The sequence below is a fragment of the Staurois parvus genome, unplaced genomic scaffold, assembly GCF_062004578.1.
Source record: "Staurois parvus isolate SC_StPar_1 unplaced genomic scaffold, SC_StPar_1.0 ptg000163l, whole genome shotgun sequence".
Classification (NCBI taxonomy): domain Eukaryota; kingdom Metazoa; phylum Chordata; class Amphibia; order Anura; family Ranidae; genus Staurois; species Staurois parvus.
This window is the reverse complement of record NW_028317959.1, coordinates 1,766,392-1,792,286: the sequence shown is the minus strand read 5'-3', so window position 1 is coordinate 1,792,286 and position 25,895 is coordinate 1,766,392. Positions and strand designations below refer to the sequence as shown.

Here is a 25,895-nt window from a genome sequence, read left to right as displayed (position 1 = left end):
ACATGGGGCAATGTAATCAGTAAATATAATCCTGCACATGGCACAGTGAGGAGGGATGCACAGGTGTTGCATGTATCGTATCCCTGTGCCAGCAATCCCAGGGTGTGCTTGGGGCAGTGCACCCACACACACACGGATATCATATTGGAAGCAGCAGTTGTGTCCATACAGCCACAGTGTTCCAATGGATAGCAACAGGACCGCTGGCACCGAGATGCACACAACACGTGCGCATCTCCATACGCTGTAAACATGCTCCTGCACAGAGCACAGATTAAATTTGACTGTGTGAATGAGGCCTTATTCCTTGTGTATGATAGATAACTTTATAATCTGATTGGCTGATGTGGAGAGGCAGGCAGATGATGACTGCATGATTTTCAACATTTGCCAATCAGAGAAAGTCTTCTATTTATTATTAAAAATATAAGGCTTCTCCTGAATGGTGAAGGAGCACTCAATCCAACTCTTTTTAATTCTGGCAGCAAACAGGAAGACATTCCTACTGCTGTCAGAACACAGCTCTGCTTACTGTATATGGACTACAGGCTATTGGAACAGGCACAGCAGCTGCAACAGTCTGTAATGGAAATAGTTCATCAGCTTGGCAAAAACAACCTATATAAAGCAAAATGAAACTTGGAATTCTAGTTTAAAAGTGTATCCTAACCCAAAACAACATGTTTAATCTTCGCTCCATTTTGGTCTGTTAAATATACCACTGAAAGTATTTTATTATATCTGTCTTAATAGTTCTTAAAGGCAAGACCTTCCATGATTGTGTGCCTGATGGCATCGTGTTTTCCTATAGACTAGTGTAAGGGCTCATGCACATGGGCACATTTGCCTGTACAGTGTAAACACAGTGTACTTTGAGGTCTGGGATTGTCTTTGTACTGTGTACAGCCAACCATAGCAGCTTGGGTGCTGCTCCTTGTGTAAAATGGCACATACGTAACATGTAATGTCCCGAATGCACATTACCTGCGCCAAGAAATACTGGATGCCAAAATACACAATGGAGTTGATTTTCTAAAACTGGAGTGTGCAAAATCTGGTGCAGCTCTGCATAGAAACCGATCTACTTCGTTTTTTTTTTTGTCAAAGCTCAATTGAACAAGCTGAAGTGAGGAGCTGAATGGTGCGGCTGTGCATGTTAGCCAAACTATACACTCTCCAATTTTAGTAAATCAACCCCACCGTGTCTGTGCTATATGGGTAAATGCACACATGTGCATGAAGAATAACGTTCCTTTCCACTGATAACGAATGAGGAAAATGAGCAGTTTTTGACTTGGACAGATATCTGGAGTCTCAGAGAATGTTCTCTAGCAAAAGCCTCATTTCAACTTTATTTTTAATTAGGCATTTACTTGGTCCACAAGCTTCTCACAAACCAACCAGTAGCTTCATTACACCAATTAAAGCTCATCATTGCCTCTGGCTTATAACACGACATGGCAGTCCGATGATGTAGGCGACCATAGAATATTTACAGGACTTCACTGTGCCTTCAGTGGTCACATTCCTTTACAAACTGCGCTAGTATGCAGAATAGTGGCTTTTTTGTGGTTCCACTTTAATCATGATGATTTAGAGGAAATTGACCTCTCTCTGCCTGTTCTTCTTATAATACATCTTCAAGGTTGGATCTCTTGTTTTATGTAAAGAGCAGGCCATATAAAGTCCAACAACAAGAGATTGTCCACTCACAACGGATAATTCATTTTCTGAAACAGCGTATCTCTCACAGGCCCTAGTGGTGGAAGTGCTTCACTTTCCAGATCTTCATACCTGACGCGACACTTGTGCAGGTGTCCTGCTCTCCTTTTTTTGTCTGGAGATGGGAAAACCCAAAACTCCAAGCACTATGGCAGGGGGTTCCAGCCAAAAAAATCCAAGACAGAAGTAAAAGGTGACTGCTCACACCCTATAAAATAGAACAGTTAGGTTCAAGAGGCGATCGACACTACCCCAACAACCTGCTGTATTCTGATAATGCTGAAGACTTCTTCACCCCGTCCCAGATTCGAGCAGCATAGTGAAACCTACACAGAAAGGAAAAATGCAAAGTGTTCAAAAACGCACACACAAAAAAAAAAAAAAAAACTAGAATCAATTGTAGAAGCTAGCTCCAGTGTTCTATAGTTGTTGCCTCTAATAAAAACGCAAATCAATACACAAACATATCTGAGCTTTCTCATGACATTGCAGTGAACAGATCCCAGGGTTCACCTACCAGTTCTTTTCAGTGAGGATGGTATGTGAGAGCTGTGGGCGTGACATAGACATGATCTGACTCCGCAGTTTGCTGATCATAGTGTGAAAGTTGGGGTGACCCTTATACCCAGGAAGGAGAGAGAAGAGGGGGTTTCCTCCCGAACCTACAGAACAAACATAGAAAACAGAATTTAAATATCTCTATAATACACAGCTAAATAGACCTGTAACACAATACAGCAATTCCTATGCTGAACCATTTACACCACTTACTCTGCAAGACCTTAGTTCTCAAGAACCCTTCATTGTGTTATAATATACATTTACATTAAGGAGAAAAAAAACAAAATATGTGTTACACTATGGGTGTAAATTAAAAGACAACTGTACAGCAATACAATTATCCTTTAAAGTGTATGTTAAGGCAAAAAACTCTTGAGTTTCGGATTGACTGGAGTGAGCTTAGGCCCTCTGTCAAGTTTTTTTTTTGTCATCTATGTCCCAGCTAGGGGGAATCATTGCGGTGAAAGGTGGGAATACATATATATATATATATACACACACACACATACATACATACATACACACATTTCAAAATTAAGAATAAGTGATATACCAGCTCTTGAGATGGTTTCATCAGTTTCATTCTCCATCATGGGCACTAAAAACAAATTCACTTCTGACTCCAGGAAGTCATAGGGTAATCCTGGGAAGATATTGCAGTCCAGCATGGAGAGAGTGCCTAAAGCAGAGTCAAAGGTCATGCGTTTCATCATAAAAATAAAATAGTAACAATTCAGATGCAAGGCTGTATACACAGCTGTGTTCAATGTGTAGATGGAAAGAACAAACTATCAATATTGATCAATGGTTGTCATACATGAAAATATTACCACTTCAGGTGGTCCTACAGATAATCTGCCTGCCACGGGTGCATACCTACTGTATTCCCCACAGTATCCAGATACAAACAGGCTGCATTTCTACAGTTTTTCTTAATATCCAACAAGCTTTACTGCAAGTAGTGCAAATTTGCAAAGCCAGAGTTTAGCACGTTGCTCACAGGTACACTGTCTCCTACTCCTTTGAGCATTTCTCCCAAACAGGGGCTTGATCATGAAGGTGGAATTACCTTCATAACTATAGCCGACCATAGATGGTTTGAATCTCTTACCGATTTGACAGGGACCAGCAGAGATTCAATCCATCTATGGGCAGGCTGGTTGTACTGAAGTCAATCCATTAACAGACTTCAGTACAAACAGCCTGTCAAATTTTTGTTGTAGTCACTGCCAAGGGCTATAGCCACTAGCAGTGATCATTGTGTTCTGAAAGCAGGAAAGACTCCCCAGTGGAAAAACACAATAATGTTGCAGGAGAGAACAAAGTGATTTAATTTATCACTATTGCAGAAGAGTCTCTGCATGTTTATTTATGACCCTGTATGTCTCTTCTCTAATAAAAGTGGCTCTTCTACCTGTCAGCAATGTTTCTTTAGAATGTACATTATTATTATTATTATACAGTATTTATATAGCGCTAAAAGGTTTGCTCAGCACTGTACATTATAGTGGGGGACAGTACATGAGACAATACAATACACGAGGGGGTCAAGGGCCCTGCTCTTTCAAGCTTACAATCTAGGAGTCGTACATGAGCAGCTCACTGCACATATTCAGCATACCTTTGGGATACACATGAGTGGGATTAACATCGTCCCAGATAAGTCACTCAAGATGGCCAAAAGACATCACAATGTCAGTATTCTTGGGGACAGGGAAGTGCTTTGCCACGCAAGTCTGACATAATGTGCAAATATGCAGTGCCTTCTTGTACATTATGACAAAACCTCTGAGCACCAGCAGTGGAGTTTAGTGCAAACCTGCGCTTTGCATATTCACAGTGACTTTACCACTTTCCACCCCTCCCCCCAAGCCCCCCCAGCAGATGCTCCATTCAGCCTGGGAGCTGAAGGAAATTCCAAGTATATCTGAGTATGGAAGAGCATGAGACTCCATCCATGTGCCCGGGCCAATCAGAAGCCCATAACCCTGAATATATCTCCATCTATCTGTAGCTTACAGAGGGCTTCCTTTCCGCTCATGAAGCCTGAACTGAGCAGTGCAAGGAAGGTACGTATAAGCTGCTGACCATATTGATCTGTCCTGTATGGGAAAAGCACAAGTTCACTTTAAAGATACCCTGTGACCCCCCCCCCCCTACCTTCCCCTTAAACACTGCAGGTAAAAGCACAGATAAATCTAATATTTTAAATGGATTAGCTGCTGTGCTTTTCCTTTACATAAAATGAATTTTATTCACTTGAATATGCCTTTGAATTTTCTAGAAAAATCTGGACTACTGCAGGAGGAGTCAATTTCCTAGCACATCATAGTCCTGTCCTCTTCTGGGATAGACTAAGTGCTGTCTGGGCTGGCCCAGCATCTCTTCCCCTCCCGCCCCCTACATAACCTTTTATGTTGTTGGAGGAATGAAGGGGAACACTATAGAGTCTTCTGTTGCTGCTGACATCACATCCAAGATGGCAGCACCCAGCAGCAGTCTCGAGACTTGGGAAGTCTACATACGGGAAGCTTTGACAGGTAAAAAACATGCATAAAATATGTAAAATGGACATATATTCTTAAAAAAATCTTGTTGAAATGAATGGTATGGCAACTAAATTCTCTTTAAGCGACTGCCTTGATACAATATCAAAACGTAAAATGCTTTTGGATTTCTACACACACCTTGGCAATTTAAAAAAAAAAAAATACTGCAAGATAATCTAATAGCTAAAATACAAGAAATAAAGAAAATGCATTGAATTACCTTGGCTTTACACAGGATGACAGCTAGATCTCCTTCACAGATACAGCAGGACTAGCGGAAGGTGAACATACCTTTATATCGGAGGCGGGAGTGCATCATTAGCTTGTCAGTTACTGTGTGCATCTGCTTCAGGGTGCGGGGACAGAAGTCCTCCCTCTTGGCTTTATTCTGCAAGAACACTGCAAGACAAGGAGGAAGATTGTGGAGATGCACTGTTACAACTGTTAAAAGAAAAATGCTACAACCAGCAAGGCTCCTGAGAACTACAGAATGCGGACTTGCAGTCCTGACAAAGGGAGATGGGGTGTCAAACTGCTACAGATGTCTTCATATTAGGTGGAGCTGTCTTTATCTGCAGTCTACTACATGGGCACAGGCTTTTCTACTCAAGCTGGGGCTGCTTTAGAAAGAAAACAAAGGTATGACATTGAGAAGCTTCTGTTCTGCTGCACTCTGAGTTTATATATCTCACAAGCATTAGTGCCCTAACCCTCTTGAATTGAATTTTATTGTGACTGTACGGTCTCAGTTTATTGTAAACGCCTTTATGCTACCTGCTGGCGCTATGCAAATCCTCGAATGTAATAATAATATATCACCTTTTAGCCCTTTTTGCTGCAAGAGCCTTTTTTTGCACACGTTGAGGCCTGAGGATTACCAAAATCCCCGAAAACATTATATATTTTCTGAAAGCAGAATAAAATTATAGATTCTAACTTTCTGTACTGAGCTGAAAATGCTACAAAGGAATCTCAAATTAAGTTTTCAGCCCTGCTCAGTTCATCTCTGTTACCTGAAAGAAACTCTCCCCTATGGTATGGGAATAAGGAGAGAGAGAGAGAGGTGTTCTGTAGTCCGAACACAATTCCCTCCCCTAGGACAGTTATCACCAAGTGAAAATAAAGGAAAAAAAAGCAAGAAAAAAGGAAAAACAAATGAAGTTACCAGATCTAAGAACTGGGAAGCTGCAATATATGACATGTTTTGTTCTCAGATTTAGGTACACATTGGGGGGAATTTACTAAAACTAGGGCGTTCTGGTGCAGCTCTGCATAGAAACCAAACAGCTTCCAGGTTTTATTGTCAAAGCTTAAAAGAAAAGTATGGGTTATCTAAAAAAAACCATGGTTGTGATCTTTTCAGAGCCTGGACTGGCTCCGATTGCAGCTGAAAGCGGGCTTTAGCCCATTGTCGGTTGAAAACGGGTCACAGGAGTGAAGAACGAACTGCACTCTTGTGATCCCCGAGAGAAGTATCGCTAAAAGGAGGATTGGCTATACTTCTCCCTTAATTCAACATGCTGAAGTTAGAAGCTGATTGGCTACCATGCACAGCTGCACCAGATTCCCAGTGCTCCAGTTTTAGTAAATCTCCCCCATTAAGGACTAGTTTAACCACTGTTCAGCCATGGTACAGTTTTCAATGGGAGATAAATACCTGTCGGGTGGTCAATCCGCCCAGTAATTGCTGTGTACCCAGCTGTCTTTAGATAGTTGGGTACAAAGAGACACTGTACCTGTTGATCAGAGGGTCTGGGTACCATGTGATCACATTGACTGTTCAACACAGCAATCACAAGGCATTGTTTACAGTGCCAATCCCTCCCCTTCCTATACAAAAGGGGAAGGGGAGTTTGAATAATTGTGAATGGGCACAGAATGAATAGATCAGCAACTGCAGAGTCATTCATTCTGTTTCACTGACATAGGGGTTGTTTTATTAACCTTTTCATGCCCCCCCACCTCACCTACACATACTATCTTCATGTTGTCACCATGTGTATATTAATCCTTTTACCACTCCTTTCCTGCATAGCTGAACATTAAAGGATAAGTTCACCTTTGGAACATCTCGTTTTTAGAGTGGAACATGTAACATGTTCCCATAGCTGCAGCTGCACCAGCCGCCCCTCTCCTTCTGACAGATAATACGGGGAGAAGTCTCCCCGTACTATCTGTCAAATTTGAAAACAGTGCAGCTGAGTCCTTCATTCATGGACTTCCGTGAATGAATAAACTGCAAGTTCTGACAGTCTTAGCAGCAGTGGGCTTGTAGCTTTCAATGAACTACCACGGCACTGTGGAGCACCGTGGTATTTCATTGAAGAATATCTCATTGCTCGTACATCCCGTACGGCAAGCAGATATTTTGACAGGTCTGCAGGAGGCCTGCATGGCATCAGTGATCTACTGATCGCTGGTGCAATGCTTTCCAGGCTCCTTTGGACAAAAATAATAAATGTACCTGCAAAAAAATGTGCATTTATTATTTTTGGCCAAAAGGTGAACTTATGCTTTAACCCTTTCATCTCCACCTGCCACTGTATATGACTAGTACATAAACCCTGACTTGACAAAGGACGCCACGCCTCCGAAACATGTCATCATAGCAGCCATGCCTGATGTTCCCTCCTCCCTTCCCCTTCAGAGCAGAGAGACAAACACTGAGGTCACTTAAGGGAGACAATGCACCCAGACCTGACATATATGAGCTGCTGGCTTTCTTTATCTCTAGCAGCAAAACTGGAGATCTTAGCTCCACCCTTCTGTCACAACCAATCTCAGAAATATTGTTCTCCCCACTGATTTCTCAATATCTATTACATTATAGACAATGCTGCAAGAAAAGTAATACTCCATGGCAAGTGGAAAGAGATGGAAACTCTGAAAGAACAACCTGGTCAAAAGCCAGGTGGTGTCAACTCACAAATGAACATGAAAGTGAAAAGTTTAGAACGTTAAAGACAGCTGCAAAGTTATATGATATATCAAGAATACAGAATGACCGCACCCAGAGAGAAGACATACCGATATGGGGGTAGTACTCAATGCCTTCATCTGCCCCTGATGAGCCACTGGACTCGTGGCTGGGGGACGGTGTTGATGGCTTCAGCATTTCAGCGGTCTGCAAAAATCTGAGAACATAAATAACAGTCACAGAACTGAAGTATCATGTTTTTTTTTTTTTTTTGTGACAAAAGAATCAGCCAAGAGACGGTTACAGGGTCTCTGCAAAGCCCAAGCCCCCCTGCCCTTCCAAAATCTGCCACCGTTCCTTCTGGTCTACTGCTGCAAAATAAGTGATGCTTCCAGGGATAGAGGAGCATGTGACCTCCTCCCATTATGCAGTGCTCAGGTCTAGTGGTCAATCACTAAGCACTGTCATATGACATATGGTTAGAGGGTGGCTTTAAAAAAGACACTGTTACCTTTCTTAAAGGAAGATGAGACAGAAAGGCGCGTCTAAGTGCAGTATATCCAAAATCACTTTAATGAAAACGGTTATAAATACTTACAGGATTGCAGTAAAAGCAGGCTCTGAATGATTCGTCATGATGCGGGGCTCTGTTCCCTATATGACAACCCGCTGTGCCGACCAGCAGCTGCAGGGGGAGCTTGGGAGGGATGTTAAAGATGGCCGCCGCTCTTCCAGGACCACTGGAGCACACGCTGTCCAGAAGAATGCGTACCAGAAGTGATATGGAGCAGCGACGCATTTCGGGGCATGTGTCGAACTCCTTCTTCAAGGCCGAGACCAAGATCAGAAGAGAGCCAAATAAATAGGATGAGGGGGCGGGGACAGGGTTTATTGATTCATTATTTATTAGTTTTAAATATCATGTACGTCCTATGTACTCCTTCATATAACATATTATATATGTATTACATTCTAGTGGCTTGGTGACCATCATGGAGCACCCTCCACACTGTCTCCAGCGGCAACCAGCTTGTAAACTTTTTCTCCCCCTTCCCCCCAATTTCCCCCCCCCCCTCATTTCTCCCTTCCCTCCCAGCACATATTCAGAATTTATTTTAATTCCATTGTCCAGTCTTATTATCAGTATTTTTCCTCGCACATTTTTGTGGTTTTAATTCTTCCCTCTTCCTTGCAATCCAAATTGTGCCCACATCGTTATATTTTTTTGGTCTTTGGGAGGCGGGCACCTCTGTCCCCTCATCCTATTTATTTGCCTCTCTTCTGATCTTGGTCTCGGTCTTGAAAAAGGAGCTCTGCGCATGCTCTGAATCGTGTCACCGCTCCATGTCACTTCCGGTCCGTGTTCCTCTGGACAGCGTGTGTTCCAGTGGTTCCGGAAGAGTGGCGGCCATCTTTAACATCCCTCCCAAGCTCCCCTTGCAGCTGCTGTTCGGCACAGTGGGTTGTCATATAGGGAACAGAGCCCCGCATCATGACGGATCATTCAGAGCCTGCTTTTACTGCAATCCTGTAAGTATTTATAACCAATCTCATTAAAGTGATTTTGGATACACTGCACTTAGAAGAGCCTTCCTGTCTCATCTTCCTTCACATACAGAGCTTGCTTCACTCTCAGAAGTGCTGCCCAGTGCCTGTGTTCCAGTTCATCACCATCACTTGCTGACAATTCTTCACCCCACAGCATCCTCCACTGATGTGCCCTATACACATCCTTCATTCTACCTTTCTTAAAGGGTCTCTTTAAACTAACTCCAAATACATTCTGCCTATTCAGGCAACTAAAATGAGCCACAATAACTGATTAACTGGCTAGCACAGACATTATCAGATCTCTAATGTGTCTGCCAGAGCACGCAGCATTTATGGTTCCCTGAGCAACAGACCTTGTTGGAGCTTCACAAAGCCTTACCCTCTTAAGCTTATACCTGATTCCATTGGTTTAAACTGATTTGACTTTAACCTCTTGCTGTCCGCCTACTGTTGATAAACGGCAGGGCGGTGGCACTCCAGGGGTGGGTTGCCGTTCATAAACGGCACCCGCCTTTTCTATCTGTGCACGCTCCTTGGGAGCGCGCAGCACCGCGATCCAGTGCCCGCTGTGTCCTCCGGACACAGTGAAACACCGATTGTCGGACGGGACCTCTGTACGAGGTCCCGATCATGTGATAACTGATTGGCCAATCAGTGATCACACGCAAAGTAGTAAGCAAGATGTCACTTGTGACATCATTGCTTACTACGTGTGAAATCTGTGAATGATCACAACAGCCTTGTACCATGTGACAAGGTGTGACCAATCACAGCTCACTCAGTATTTCTCAATGGCTGCAAGAATGCAGACAGAGAGAAAGAGAAAGAGAAATGATTGCTTTTACATCCTATATGGGTGTAAAAGCAATCACTGTAAAAAAAAAAAAAAAAAAAAAAAAATTTTCATCACCCCCACAAGTAGTACAGTGTCACCATGGTGACACTGTACTGCTAGGGTGACAGTATGTAAAAAAAACAAAAAAAAACCCATAAATCATGATATAAAAAAATAAAATAAAAATGTAAAACAAATGTTTAAAAATTATAATTTTTGGTTATAAACTAATTTGGCTTATTTTTTTTTTACTAAAAATATAACGGAATAAATTTTGGTCAAGATTTATTATGAAAGATTATTTATTTGCAAAATTTTATAAGAAAAAACACTTTAAAAATTTTTTGGACATTTTCATTTACATAGCAAAAAAAAAAAAAAATCCCAGCGGTGAATAAATACCACCAAAATAAAGCTTTATCTGTCTCAAAAAAATGGTAAAAAATTCATATGGGTACAGTATTGCATGACTGCGCAATTGTCATTCAAAGTGTGATAGCGCTGAAAGCTGAAAATTGCCCTGGACAGGAAGGGGGTAAAAGTGTCCGGACATGAAGTGGTTAAAGGCAGATCTACAAGTCAGATTTTGGGTATTCCCTGCAACAAAAATGTCATTTTTGGTAAGATACTCCCAAAGAGAAATCACATCTAAAAAAGGATACAGATCTTGCCACTTTCCTCATTACAGCCCTGAAGCTGCAACAGCTGACTTGATATTTATAAAATCACTCCCATATAGATTCGCTTTGCACATGGACACAGACAAACAAACAGCTGTACCTTCAGAATAACAAAAGGTACGTATCTGCAATAAGGTTTGTTAAAATACCTGCAATACACATTAATCATCCAGAGGGGAATGTTTTTTTTCCCTCAACAAAAGTGAAGTTACTCTTTAAGTTAGAACAAAACCGGATATGTCAAATTTCTTCATCCAAATAATGCAAGAATATAAAGAAAGCCATAGATAGGCAGTTTACTCCCCAAAACAATGGGCACAAGATATCCACATGGACAGGTGCCCATGCAATTTTTCATGAACTCACCAGACAAAGTTAATGACGTGGACCCTGCTATTGCTTGTTTATGCAGCATAAACATACTTTCAAGGCCAGTGAATCCAATATTGTTCTCTCCTGACCGGACACTCTACTTCTACACATTCTGTCCAGCACCATCATCTGTTTCTGACTTCACCAGGAGACTTCTGCTTCTTGCAGCCAGTCCCCTGATGATATGGCACTAGATCTTGCTTTGTTATTCTATTTACAGCACATGGCTCAGAAATAAGATATTGCCTAGTTGCATAGATGGAAACGATAACCTCTTGGGATATGTGACGTAGGTATACAAGGAAGGAATGGCAGGACAAAGAAAATGTCATCCTGGCTTAGCCGAGAGGGAAATGGTAGAGTGCTCCAGAACACTGAAAAAATAAGCTACATGGAAATGAATTGGAAAAAAATGTCAGCATTTTAGTAAGGAAAAGGGGGTGGAAAGGAGATGGGAGACTGATTTAGACAAAAACTAAAACTATCAAGTCAATGATCAGCCAAGTGCTTTATGTGATCAGTAGCCTTTGTTAACACCTAAGATAGCCCTGAGCAGCCCCAAGTTGCAATACTATCAGGTATTAGATCAGACTGTTTATGGTCACCTAAATAATCATTTTAGAATTTACAGCTTTTACAAATGTACCTGAATGTTGTTAGATTGACATATACACTGAAAAAAAACACATGCAGTTCTGTGAAAAATTTTTTGCCCCCTTCCTGATTTTCTTTTTTGCATATTTGTCACACTTAAATGATTCAGATCAAACAAACTTTAATATTAGAAAAAGATAATCCAAGTGAATACGAAGTGCACTTTTTAAAATGATAATTTAATTTATTAAAGAGGAAAAAAAAAAGCTGTCCAAACCTACCTGGCTCTATGTGAAAAAGTAATTACCCCCTAAACCTAGTAACTGGTTGTGCCACCCTTGGCAGCAACAACTGCAATCAAGTGTTTGTGATAACTGGCATTGAGTCTATCACATTGCTTGGATGCACACCTTCCAAAAAGTTAAACTTTTGTCTTATCAGTCCACAGAATATTTGCCCAAAAGTCTTGGGGATAATCAAGATGTTTTTTGGCAAATGTGAGATGCACCTTTGTGTTTCATTTGGTCAGCAGTGGCTTTTGCCTCGGAACGCTCCCATTAAGACCATTTTTGCCCAATCTCTCTCTTACTGTTGAATTAGGAGCACTGGCCTTAACTGAGGCAAGTGAGGCCTGCAGTTCTTTAGATGGTGTTCTGGGTTCTGTTATGACCTCCCATTGAGTCATCATTGTGCTCTTGGAGTAATTTTGGTAGGCCAGCCACTCCTGGGAAGGTTCACCACTGTTCCAAGTTTTCTCCATTTGTGGATAATGGCTCTCACTATGGTTTGCTGGAGTTCCAAAGCCTTTGAAATGCATTTTTAACCCTTTCCAGACAGACAAGTCAACTACTTTGTTTCTTATCTGTTCCTGATTTTCTTTAGATCGCTGATGCCATGCAGGTCTCCTGCAGACCTGTCAGCATATCTGCTTGCCGTACGGGATGTACGAGCAAGCAGATATTCTGACAGGAAGCTTCAATGAACAACCACGATTGCTCCACAGCGCCATGGTAGTTCAATGAAAACTACAAGTTCATTCAGAGAAGTCCATGAATGAATGAATGATGTGGCCATGTGGGCGGAACCGGCAGCGGTTGCGGCTATGGGAGCATGTTACATGTTGCACCCTAAAAACGGGTGGAACATGTAACATGTTCCCAAAAGGTGAACTTATCCTTTAAAAGCCATCTCACCGGTATATGCTGAAGTCAGTGAACCAATCCTGGACAACGATAACCACGTGGCACACAGTGAACAAGAAAGCAGCAATCTGTAGTGACTGAGGAGACAATAGGAGATACATGTAAGAAAAACAAATAAGAGCACTTGCAGTAAACATGTTTATTAGTGAAGGCATGGATATTTTAGTGCAGCATTTTTACAAGCACACAGGTTGGGGAAAACAGTGCGAATTAAGCTGAATCTAGCTTGTCTGCAAGATCAGACAAATGACAGCACTGCAAGCTGGGTATATAGTTCTATAGCAGCTGCTATAGAACTAAATACCCAGCATGCAGTGCTGTCATTTGTTGATCTTGCAGACAAGGGCACAAGTGGCCTGAGCTTGACGCAGGTACAGACCAGATATTGAAAGACAATATGTACAGTAGCTACTGAAACCAATTTATATTTGTGATGCTCACTTATGTTGTGAAATGCTTTGTGAAAGGTATTTATTAGCAGCCAATTCCAAGAATTTGTATATTTGAAATAGTATGCAATTTCCCCTAATGCTGGTCTATGCAGGGCAGGAGTGGAATCCTTTTGACCAATATGGGCAGCCCCAATTTCTCACCCACATCAACATTATACTTCAAGATCATAAAGTGGGCAGTATGTAAAAGATACTGAATGGGTGGAGCGTGTTTTTCTAATTCCCTACCTGAGGCCAAATACCTATACTACCACCCTGCAGCCTGACAGTTTGACAGAAGTCAACATTTGAACAGAAACTGAAGTCAATAAAAAAGGAAGAAAATATCTGAACTGGCTGCATGACAAAATATTCTAGTCGGCTAAAGTTTAGTTTTAAATACATCCTCCAAATGCCATTTAAATGGAAAAAGGAGCACAGACTACCTGCACAGAAATAATAATTCATACCCCAGCCTTTGTTCTGTACTCCAAGCATTCCTATCCCAACAATCAAAACCCTGTTAGTTGTGGCGGTTACATTTTTTGGTCTAAAATTCAACATTGCAAAGGAACACTAATCCGCATGAAGAAGAGGTTATACTTATCTTCTCTGTGTAACAATATTGCACAGAAATGTTACCTGCTTTTCTGACAGTCCTCTGCCAGCACTGTCCTCTCCTCCTTCAGGTGCCCCCTTAGCAAGCCAAGTGCTACAGAGGCACCCGTGCATGCACACACAGCCCAAGCTGGGCTGTGTGCATTTATAGATGCACACAGCACTGTAAACCACGCCCTCACTCCTCCCCCACAGAATTTTGACCGACAGCAGCAGTAGCCTACGGCTCCACTGCTTTTAGTTTCTCTTGTGAAAGTAGGAAGTGAAGGGAGCAAAAAGAAAGTCAGTGGGCATTTATAGACACACACAGCACTGTAAACCACGTCCTCACTCCTTCCTCACAGAATTTTGACTGACAGCAGCAGCAGCCTATGGCTCCACTGCTTTCAGTTTCTCTTGTAAAAGCAGGAAGTGAAGGGAGCAAAAAGAAAGTCAGAGGGCGCCTCTGCTGAAGACAGTAGCCTCTATGTGGATGACATCTGGAACATGCACCCGGCAGTACTTCCAAGGCTCTGTTGGAGTATGAGAAAGGAAAAAAAAGCACTTCTGAGTGCAGTATTCCACTGTAAGTTTTATTAGGAAACGGTTAAAAACACTTACAGGATAATGGCGGTAAAAAGGTTCATCAGTGAAGTCTATGCGGGGCTCCTGTCACTGTGGATCTTCTCTCAAAATGCTGTGCCGACCAGCGGCTGCAGGGGGAGCAGAGAACACAGGTCCAAGATGGCCGCCGCTCTTCCGGGTAGCATGGTGGAACGCACAGTGTCGGCGTGGAGCGCATATGCCGGAAGAGACGCAAAAAAGAGTTGGTCATGCATTTTGGAGCATGCGCGGTAGGCTCCTCCATCAAGACTTGAACCCCATCGAGATGAGCCAGTAGCAAAGGGAGAGATGCTGGAGCCAGGTAAGTGGGTAGGTAAGACAGGTAGTGGTGCATTACGATAAAAGGACCTTATATTTTAGAAACACTTTAAATCTTAAGTCCAGATAGTAATGAAATAACTGCCCCCCCACCACCTCAGCATATGAAAAATATATTGCTTATTTTTCTAGGGGATGATCTAAAGAAGACTAACGTGCTTCAATCTCACTACTTCTTCTTGCAATAACTGGTCTCATGAAGCTATCCTTGTTATCAGTCTTGTTGCCACCCCCTTTCCAATGTTACCATGAAAAATGCAGGACCTGTGGTTTTGCCCTATCCTAACGTGGACACTGGTCCTGCATTGAACATGATGACAAAGGAGTGACCACCCACATTCCAGCACTAGAGAGCGGCAAAGGGGCAGCTGGCTGTAGCCGGACTGTGGAGCATTACTCTAGGTTACATCACACCCTAGGTAATTATTATATTAATTAATGGGGGAAGTGGGAGGAAGAATTATTTATATCACAGCATGGACTTAGACTTCTTTAAATCAGAATAAACTGCAAGGTTGGCTGGATTAAATTAGCAGTGAAGAAAAAAGTGGATTTACATCTGAAGCAATCATTCACATATTACCTGCATCTCTACATAGGTGTGTGGAAGGTTGTATTCCGGAGGTAGCTTGCGGTCATTGTTTATCAAATGATCCAATATCGCAGGGCTTAGAATGGGCTAAGAATAAAAAAAAAAATAATTTAAAAAAAAGTTATGCAGCTAACAATATGCTCTAACTATAGCTGGATCAATGGTATTCTTTCCACAAATTGCAAATTAAAGAAAAAGTTTAAATACGTGATTGATAGAGAAACTTGCTCTAGTATGCCCTAATAACACAAAACAGACTCTGCAGAAAATTCAGTGTTTGGGGGCTAGAAAGCATTAGTTTATTTATTTCAGGTACTTATATAATGCCGTCAATTTACGCAGCGCTTTACATATATATTGTACATTCACATCAGTCCCTAACCCTCAAGGGGTGTACAATCTAAGGTCCCTAACTCACATTCATACATACACATATTAGGGCCAATTTAGACAGGATCCAATTAACCTACCAGTATGTCTTTGGAGTGTGGGAGGAAACCGGAGTACCCGGAGGAAACCCATGCAGGCACAGAGAGAACATGCAAACTCCAGGCAGGTGACGCCATGGCTGGGATTCGAACCAATGACCCTAGTGCTGCCAGGCGGAAGTGCTAACCATTTAGCCACTGTGCTGCCAAGGGTGTTTATCTGTACCCACAGCCTGTAAGATCTGTAATAAATGTATATATGCACTTATATGGCACATTCTCACAGACTGACAAGTTTGGCTCTCAAAGCTGACTTAGAATAGTAGTAATGGGACACTTGTAGCCATCCATGATATTATTGGACCTTTCTTTTTACCAAATAGGTTAGAGAGTTAGCCTTGGAGCATGCACACACAGGCCAAAACAAAGTTTAGATCTAAAATGTTTTATTCTGTTACATAAGTTCTCCATGTACAGGGTACATTGACTCTCTTGACACTGCAGTCCTTCCCTACCTGTGTGTCCAGGTAGATTATCCTCTCTTGGCTGATAAAGAAGTCAATGCCACTTGTCTGGTTCCCAGCTCTCTCCCTCACCTCTTGACTCTGCATTCTAAAGACGTATGATCTGCAAGACAGAGAAATACACAAGGCCTTCTGCTTATAACTGGTTCTAAGGCAATAACAACAAAGTGAAGTCTTTATTGGTCTTCCATATTGCACTGGGGAGATACAGTATATACCCAAAATCCTTGCTTTTGAACTCCTTCTGTTGTGTAAAAAGGGTGCTAGCACCTAAGACCCCTGCCCTGCTATCTGCTGAATCCTACTGACCTTAGCTTTAGACAACTTTTTCCAAATTACACATCCTCATGCAGGTAGTCCCATTCATGTCAACTGAGAGGAAGTAGCTGCACTGACACAGCTGCTGCTCCCAATCTGGCATCCATGTGGGTGCGTGTCCCTGAACTCACACTGTTTGCATTCGAGGACACACAAGCACCTGCAGCTACACAGATGTCAAATTGGCAGCAGTGGCTGTCTCTGTGCAGCCGATGGGTCCAAACTGACATGAATGGGACTGTCTGCACAAGGATGGAAGGAAGACCTGTGCATCCCATACAGGCAAAACACTGTTCTCAAGCGGGTGTTCATTTTAGTATGTGCATGTGAACAAGGCCAAAGATATGATTAGTTAAAGTGCATTAATGCTAAACTATAAACAATGTTTTTCATTTCCTAATGAGTGCTGCAGAGTGACAGTTTTATGGCAGGTGTTTGAGTGAGTGAAAAGCTTCCCAGTGGGGTTATGGATAGAAACAGTGACCATCTGATGCCTGTACAAGAAATGTGGGTTTCGGACATCACTGGGACAGAAAGTCAGGGACAGTAACAAAAACTTTAGTAAGAGGTTTTAAACCTTCCTTTCTGAATTGAAGATATATATTTTTGATTGTGTCTGGGCATGTAAGATGTCTGTGTCCCTTACCATGCACTGTGTTTACGTCCAATGGCCCTTACTTCAATGCAGAGTTCTGAAGTGATGTAGATAGTAGGAGATATGGGCTCCTGGAGTGGGATGTACAATACCTATTCTCTTGTAAGAAACTTTCTGCTTGTTTTTAGACTTAATTTACCTTTGATCATCATCTGGAGAGTTGGCAGAAAGAAGAGACATCATCGTGGACTTCCCTGTACCCTGAAATCCAAGAACTCCAACCACAAGGACATCTGTCTGGTCCAGTAAATACTAAAAACAACAAGAAAGAGACAATAGTACTGCAGAAAGCAGTATAACTGTCCTAGACTGGGTGAAGATGTCACTGTTCTTAAACTAAAGATCTAATTTTCTCTCTATGATGTGTTTTCACAAAGCTGCGCACTCCTATTCACAGATATTGTAAGGTTAATGTTCTCTGAACATTGCTTATGTTTAACCACCTCCCGCCCGCCATATGGTAATATGAAGGACGCAAGGTGGTTCTCTCGTTCTGGGAGGACGTCATATGACGTCCTCCCATTCTAACTGCGCATGTGCGGCTCCCGGAGCACACAGCGCGGCGATCGGCGGTGCGCTGTGTCCCTCGGACACAGCGGATCACCGATCCACGGAAAGAGCAGAAGTTGTCGGCTCGGTCATGTGATCAGCTGTGTCCAATCACATGTAAACAGGAAAATGCCGGTTATCAGCATTTCTCTCCCCACGAGCTGTCACACTGACAGCTCATGAGGAGAGCTGGTAATCGGCATTCCTTGGAGAGGACATGTACACAGATCATCAGAGCACTGATGATCAGTGTGCCCTGATGATCTGTGTAGGCCCAGCAGCACCACCTGTCAGTGTCCATCAGTGCCAGCTCTCAGTGCTCATCCATGCCACCTGCCAGTGCCCATCAGTGCCCATCTGAGCAGCCTTTCAGTGTCACCCATCAGTGCCAGTCAGTGCCACCTACCAATGCCAGTCAGTGCCACCTGTCAGTGCCGCCTATCAGTGTGCATCAGTGCCGCCTATCAGTGCCAGCTAAACAGTGCCAGTCAGTGCCATATATGAGTGCTGCCTTTCAGTGCCCATCAGTGATGCCTGTCAATGCCCATCAGTGCCACCTACCAGTGCCTCCTCATCAGTGTCCATCAGTGCCCATCACTGCAGTCTCATTAGCGCACATCAGTGAAGGAGAAAAATCACTTAATTACAAAAGTTTATAACAAAAACTAAGAAAACAAATTTTTTTTTCAAAATTTTCAGTGGTTTTTGGTTTAAGAAAAAATAAAAAACCCAGAGGTAATTAAATACCACCAAAATAAAGCTCTGTCACAAAAAAAATAAAAATTTCATATGGGTACAGTGTTGCATGACCGCACAATTGTCATTCAAAGTGCAACGGCGCTGAAAGCTGGAAATTGGCCTGGGCAGGAAGGGGGTATAAGTGTCCTGTAAACTAGTGGTTAAAACTGTGAGTCCTCCAAAAACAGATATTTTTTTAGATTTTGGAAAGTGCTGCTGAGTTTTTCAGACTAACCTTTTCAGCAAGTACAAAAAATTGATCTCGTCAGAAATGCCGTCCTTGTCACTTCCTCTGAGATGAACTGAAAACACTAACGATGTTATCGTCCTACTGTAAACTACTAATCTCGCCACCCCTATGTAATGAGATGAACATAATACTTGTTTAACCACTTGCCAACAGTGCTATAGCTGATTGACAGCTACAGTGCGGTTGTCCAGTTCTGGGAGGGCGTCATATGACGCCCTCTCGTACTCCCCCCCGGGGGCACGCACCCGGCAATCTCCGTGATCGCTGTGTCCTACGGACACAGTTGATGACGTGATGTGGTAAAAGGCCATTCACAGTGGCCTTATACCATGTGATCAGCTATGTCCAATGACACATCAGATCACCGGTAAATGAACTGTCAAAGCGTGAGGAAAAGTACTGCCGATAACCGGCAATTGTCAGAGGACAGATCAGTACCGATGATCAGTGCCCAGCAGTACCACCCACCAGTGCCGCCCACCTGTGCCCATCAGTACCTAGTGCCACCCACTACTGCCACCACAGATAATCACATGACACAGCTGGGCTGTGATTGGCCCAGCTTGTGCATGTGATCACTGTGACCATTCACAGCTAGCCACACTTGCATACAATGGATGGCATGATAGGAAGCCATCCACTGCATACAACTGTCATGTGACCTGCTGTGATTGGTCACAGCAGGTCACATGGTACCGGCAACGGGGCCGGTACTCAGATCTGTCATCGACCGTGTCCGAGGTACACGGCCGGTGACAGATCGCGCCGCTGTATGGCTCTGCGGGCATGCAAACTGCGCATGCCCGAAAGGACGCCATATAGCGTCCATCCGGAGCGGTGAGGGTTTTTGCCGGCCGCCATTTGGCCATGGGCCGGGTGGGAACCGGTTAAAGGACAGCCTGGATGACAACCATTGCTATTTCAATAAATAGAGTTAATGAGTACTGTCACACAAGGACAGAAGTGTAGCATTCACGGGATTACCAAATAAACAAAAGGAAAACAAAAAAACTAATGCAGCCACCATAGGGACCGTTAAGCTGCTAAATATTTCCTTTTTATATTTGGACATAGATATGATTTAAAGTGTTACTAAACCCAGGACCCTGCTTTCACTATATCTGGTCTCCCACAGTACACAGAACATGAAAATGCAATTAATGTAGTAAATATAAACTGCTAAATACCTTTTCTCTTCAGCAGTTAGAGCAGTCTTGTGACTTCTATCAATGTCCAGCTCAGCACTGGTTAAAGCATGTAATTTTCATTCTCCTCTGACTGTCCTATGAGGTGGCATGACCCCTGACCTACTGTCTAGACAACACTGCTTGGCCGTATGTTGATCACATACACTCTCCCGGAAAAAAAAAAATCCTCTCTAGCCATACACACCAAACTGAGCATGTGCAGAGTCACTCCTAGGGCTCTGCACTATCAGCAGATGGATTGGGGAAAGTGGAAGAAGAGGAGAATCAGAGAGGACAGTAGTAAACATCTTTTACACAATGCAGAGGATTAACTCTTTAGGTTGCACAGTGAGTATAACAAGCATGCTTTACTGCATATACAGACCGAGTTTACTGTTGTGGGTTTTGTAACACTTTAAAATGTATCCACTTTGTGTGGCTGAATCTCTGTATTTAGGCAACTCTTAGCCATACAACTGCGCACGCTAGAAATATATATACCACACAGAGAAGGGTTTAGATTAGACATCAAGCTGACAAGTTTCTAAAGCAGACTTGATTGTTCTCCATCTTGCTTTAGAGAATTACAAACCTTAGTTGTTTTATATTTGGGTCACAGCTGATCACAAAGGCATGCACCTACCTCAATGGCACTGTCACACCAGTTCATGTATTCATCCACCAGTTTGATGCTGTGTTTCATCTTCTGAGGAGGCATCAGTTTTGCCTGGCCAACCACAGCTGTAAAGTAAAAAAAGAAGGAAACCTTAAAAAAACAAAAAACAAAAAAAAAAAACACAAGAACTCCACCAGTACCCCCCAAAAATTCACCAAGACTCCAGTCTGATGCATTCCTGTCTCCCTATAAAAGTATTGGAAACCAATTTTCTTTGTCTCCTGCAGCACTCACTAGTTCCTCCAGGTCACTACTTTGTACTACATTGACTCGGAGGTCAGCAGAAGAACCCAGGGAGAGCTGCATCCGAGTGGTGTCCAGTAGTGCAAGAAGCAGGCGAAATATATATATTTTTTTTTTATAGGTATGTGCTTTGCTCAGTGTTTTTACAATGTGACCGGGTCTTTATTAAAAGGGACTTACGGTCAACATTACCACTCGCATTTGCTGCGGCACCCATGCCTCGGTTCTGAATCTGGTACACCGGCTGTGTGGGGCGCTGCCCTTCCTTCTCCAGCTTTGCTGTAGAGGCAGATGGTGGAAGAGTGGCACCCTCTGCTGCTGGGGCTGGTTTACCCTCCTCTCTGGCCTTCATAAGGACAATAGGTTTTTCAGGTGCGGCTGGAGCTGGAGTAGGGGGTGGCTTTGGCTAAAAAAAAAAAAAAAAAAAAAAAAAAAAAGACAAAACAAAAAAGCTTGGGTATAAATGAATGGTTAAACTAAACTATACTTAAAATGAGAAGAGAAATGTAAACATAGCAAAGATTACATTATACAACATATATAAAGCATCAAGCCCCTCATAGCTAAAGTCAATGTTAGCAGACACTGGAGTTAAAGTTTATGTATAGTCAAAACTTTTTTTTTTCTTAGACTGGGATAGAATACAGATAGGATAACACCTCTGCTGATTATGTTCACTGTTCAGGAAATGCAAAGGAAGTGAGAAGAAATCTACCCAAAATGAGAAGTATTCCTCTTCTTAGACAGTTGACCTTTAACAGGTGTCCCTTTTGGAAGCTAAGGACCCTATATACACAGTTTTTTTTTTTTTTTACAGCAGTTTGAACAAAAAAAAAAAACAAAAAACAAAAAAAACACACACACAGCTTGTTTTCCTCTGGCAAAATTGGCCCAAAAAGAGATTTAACTGACTCTGAAAAGTAAAATATTGTAAAAAGCCTCTCAGAGGGATGCAGCACTATTGAAATTGCTAAGATATTGGGGCGTTATCACAGAATTAAACGTTTTGTTGCAAATAGTCAACAACGTCGCATGAAATGTGTTGAGGAAAAAAAAAGACGCAAATTAAGTGCCAAAGATTTGAGAAGAATCAAACTTGAAGCTAGCAGAGACATGGCCAAGGTAAGGAAGGCTGAAACCTTACCACCACTGAACAAGACACATACAGTCGGGTCCATAAATATTGGGACATCGACACAATTCTAACATTTTTGGCTCTATACACCACCACAATGGATTTGAAATGAAACGAACAAGATGTTTAATTCCTACACCGTTCACCTGATTTGGATGCAAATACCCTCAAATTAAAGCTGACAGTCTGCAGTTAAAGCACATCTTGTTCGTTTCATTTCAAATCCATTGTGGTGGTGTACAGAGCCAAAAATGTTAGAATTGTGTCGATGTCCCAATATTTATGGACCTGACTGTAGGTTGAAACTTCAAGACTGGGCCAAGAAATATCTGAAGACAGATTTGTCAAAGGTTTATGGACTGATGAGATGAGAATGACTCTTGGCAAACCAGATGGAAGGATCTGTGGCTGGATCAGTACAGGCACAGAGCTCCACTTCGACTCCAGACACCAGCAAGGTGGAGGTGGGGTTATGGTATTATTACTGTAATGGTAGTGGTGGTCAGGTTTCAGCCATCCTTACCTTGGTCACGTCTCTGAGCACTGAACACCTTGTACTTCTGGGCACTCCTGGTAGGATGCAGTTCTGGAATATGACAGCACTGGAGGATAATGGGTTCCTAGTAGCTTCATGTTTGATTCTTCTCATATCTTTGGCAGTTAATATGCGCCTTTTTTTCCCCAACACATTGATTGTGCCCTGTTGACTATTTGCAATAAAACATTTGATGGTTCTGTGATCACGGCTCAATATCTTCAATTTCAATAGTGCTGCACCCTATGAAAGACTGTTTACAAAGACTTTTCAGAGTCAGTTAAATCTCTTTTTTTGGCCCATTTTGCCTGAGGAAAAGAAGATGCCTAATAATTATGCACACCATGATATAGGGTGTTGATGTCCTTAGACCACCCCCTCCCTCATTACACAAATACACATCACCTGGTATGGTTAAATCCAATAAGCATTCAAGTTTATACAGCTTGGAGTTGGACAATGTGCATAAAAATTATGATTTGGTCAAAAACACCCACTTGCCTAACAATTGTGCCCACAGTGTACACACCGCAGCAGCTTATCGAATGTTGGTTTTCCTGCAGGACCATTCGACAGAAGCCAGTCTAACAATCGGCTTCTGTTGAACATACAGGAGTGCATATGGATTGAAATTTGGTCAGTTCCTCTTAAATTTTGGTACATGTATATCCAGCTTTACTTTCACATTCTGTTCTAGTGGCAACTCTCAAATTTAAAGATTTACCCTCACTTTCTATTTGGGAACAACAGTTACTAGAAGAAACAGAGAAAAATGGTCTAATCCTTCACCCTTTTGCCATTATATGAACATTGACCCTTAAGGAGGACCTTCCATGGCAAATGGAAGGTCTACCTATTTGCCAGCATTCTTTTCTGCCCCCCATCCCAACACAAATGACTTTGAAAACAAACTGTTCACCAGAAACAATAAAAAATAAATAAATAAAAATACTTACCTTGGCCCTTGCCTCTGAAACTTCCTGGAGGCATGGTACATGGTAATAGGGTTGTAAACTCAAAAACCTAGAGACTGCATTCCTGCAATGGCCTGGGGTTGATTTTCCCAAGATTTTAACCACCCATGATGTCATAGGATGTGGCTGAAGTTTAATTTATTTTTAACTAATGGATTTTTTTAAAGTCATTTATGTCAGGTGGCAGAAGGCTAGCAAAAAAGTGGATGTTCCAATTGTCATGGAAGGTTGGCTTTAATGAGCCCCAATCTCTCTCCTCAGCATCACAGTGCAGAACCACCTTCCTTAGGTCCCATCATCATTAATCTTATAATGGCCACCCCAGTGGCCAAAAGGAACTTGTGGGGGATGAGAGGGGACTGCACCTTCAAAAACTAAAAGAAAGTGCAAATGCTTGGCCTGACCAGAAAGGCTCAGAATTTAAATGAAGCAGGAGACTGAAAGCAGCTGCAAATATGTATAATATATATATATATATATATATATATATATATATAGTGATATAGTGACATTATGAAAGGCAAGGTGATTGATGGATGCCATGTGTCACCTCGCATGCGTTCATATCTATGAGACTAAGGTGGAGTCCAGTCCGGGTTTCCCAGGCCACTTTGGCAGAGTTGGTTCCGGACAGATTTTGCAGTCCACTGATGACCACCAGTAGGTGGTATACATAAAGCAGGACTGGAGCAAGAAGTTGCTCTTGGCTTGGGACTCAGGAAACCATACCTGAGAGAGTTGTGGCTGAAAGAGTTTGCTTTGTACAAGAAAGGAAAAGGTTTGCACACCGTTTTGTTCTGTTGGTGACAGGAGGAAGCCCTTCACCTGTGAGATAGGAATCCCTTCTGTTTAGTTAGTGCATGGATGGTGAGGGTTTATTTTCTGTTCTGTTTTGTTTATGATGAATGCAACCTTTTAAATAAAACTGGCTACAAGTCAGATTTTTAAGAAAGACCTGCCATCTGGATTACCTTTTCCCTGGGAAGGTGATCCCCCACAAAATTATACATATATTATACCCGTCGGCAGTTTTTGTTTTTTTGCTAAAAATGATGAGTTACTTTAAGACTAAGATCTCCTAAATAAAAAGGGCCAGATTTGGTTAATTGCTCTAACCCCATCTACTTGGTAGGTTTACCATATTTCTTGATATTTCAATAGCTACAAAAGGGAAGAATCTACAAATCTGTTAAATTGATAAAATGGCATCAATTTCAAAAGCGAGCATGTAAGACAATCCCGCAATTCCTTTCAAGTAAACTGAAAAAAATTAAAGCTGACCAGTTGTAAAATCTCCTTTTATTTCAAAATGTTTTTATTGAAGATTTTCAATAACAGGGTAATGTTATAATAACGTTCAGTTCAATAAAAATCGTATTCAAACAATATATTGTTGGAGCATGTGTACCCCACCATTTCGCTGGGGACAAGGAAAAAGACAATAGTAACATATGTAGATATGGATATATACTGAACTTTGGTGAGGTGTAGAGAATGGTAGAGGGATATAAACATGGGGAGAACAGGATACAATCTCCTTTTGATTTATCAACTGTGCTGTGTGAGGGCCTGTCTTATTGCATAAAAACTAAATGAATTGTTCAGGTTGATTCCAGAACTGCATTGTTGTTGGTAGAAATTAAGAAAGTTGTACAATCAAATTGTAAGGTTGTGTGCACACCATTATTCTTAATACTCTAAGGCAGGACACAGATTATGCAAATTTCTTTCCTTCCAACAGTGGAAGGGAAAAAAAATTGCTCGATTTCCCCATCAACACAGTCATTATTGATGGAGAAATCTCTCCTGCGGTGCTATTGTATTCTGCTGGTAGGGAGTCTCCCCTGCTGGCAGAACACAAATGGATCACTGCTAGTGGCTTAAATCGCCGGCTGTGATCACATGTAAAAAAATTTGACAGGCTGGTTGCACTCAAGTCGATCGATGGATCGACTTCAGTATAACCAGTCTGCCTACAGAGAAATCAAATTTTGTCTGGTCCCTGCTGAACCAGCAGAGATTTCATCCATTGATAGCCATCTTAAGTTTCCTGTTAATATGTTATGGATTTTGTAATAATAAAAGAAGCGGCATACATTTGGTGGTAGAGAAGAGCAGTAATAGAATACAGTAGGAGG

General features: G+C 42.1%; 1 protein-coding gene across 1 annotated transcript in view; it reads right to left on the bottom strand.

The window, feature by feature from the left end:
- Window positions 1-1,324: 1,324 nt before the first annotated feature.
- SMG9 (SMG9 nonsense mediated mRNA decay factor) overlaps window positions 1,325-25,895 on the bottom strand; it is a 30,958-nt gene continuing 6,387 nt past the window's right edge. Inside the window, exons 4-14 of the mRNA XM_089676060.1 lie at window positions 21,294-21,519; window positions 20,838-20,935; window positions 17,610-17,722; window positions 16,489-16,600; window positions 15,537-15,632; window positions 12,975-13,060; window positions 7,860-7,966; window positions 5,124-5,231; window positions 2,837-2,962; window positions 2,240-2,384; window positions 1,325-2,048 (exon numbers count right to left, since the gene is read on the bottom strand). Of these exons, the coding sequence (XP_089532186.1) occupies window positions 1,970-2,048; window positions 2,240-2,384; window positions 2,837-2,962; window positions 5,124-5,231; window positions 7,860-7,966; window positions 12,975-13,060; window positions 15,537-15,632; window positions 16,489-16,600; window positions 17,610-17,722; window positions 20,838-20,935; window positions 21,294-21,519 (1,296 nt within the window). The 3' untranslated portion in view covers window positions 1,325-1,969. The remainder of the gene's footprint in view (window positions 2,049-2,239; window positions 2,385-2,836; window positions 2,963-5,123; window positions 5,232-7,859; window positions 7,967-12,974; window positions 13,061-15,536; window positions 15,633-16,488; window positions 16,601-17,609; window positions 17,723-20,837; window positions 20,936-21,293; window positions 21,520-25,895) is intronic.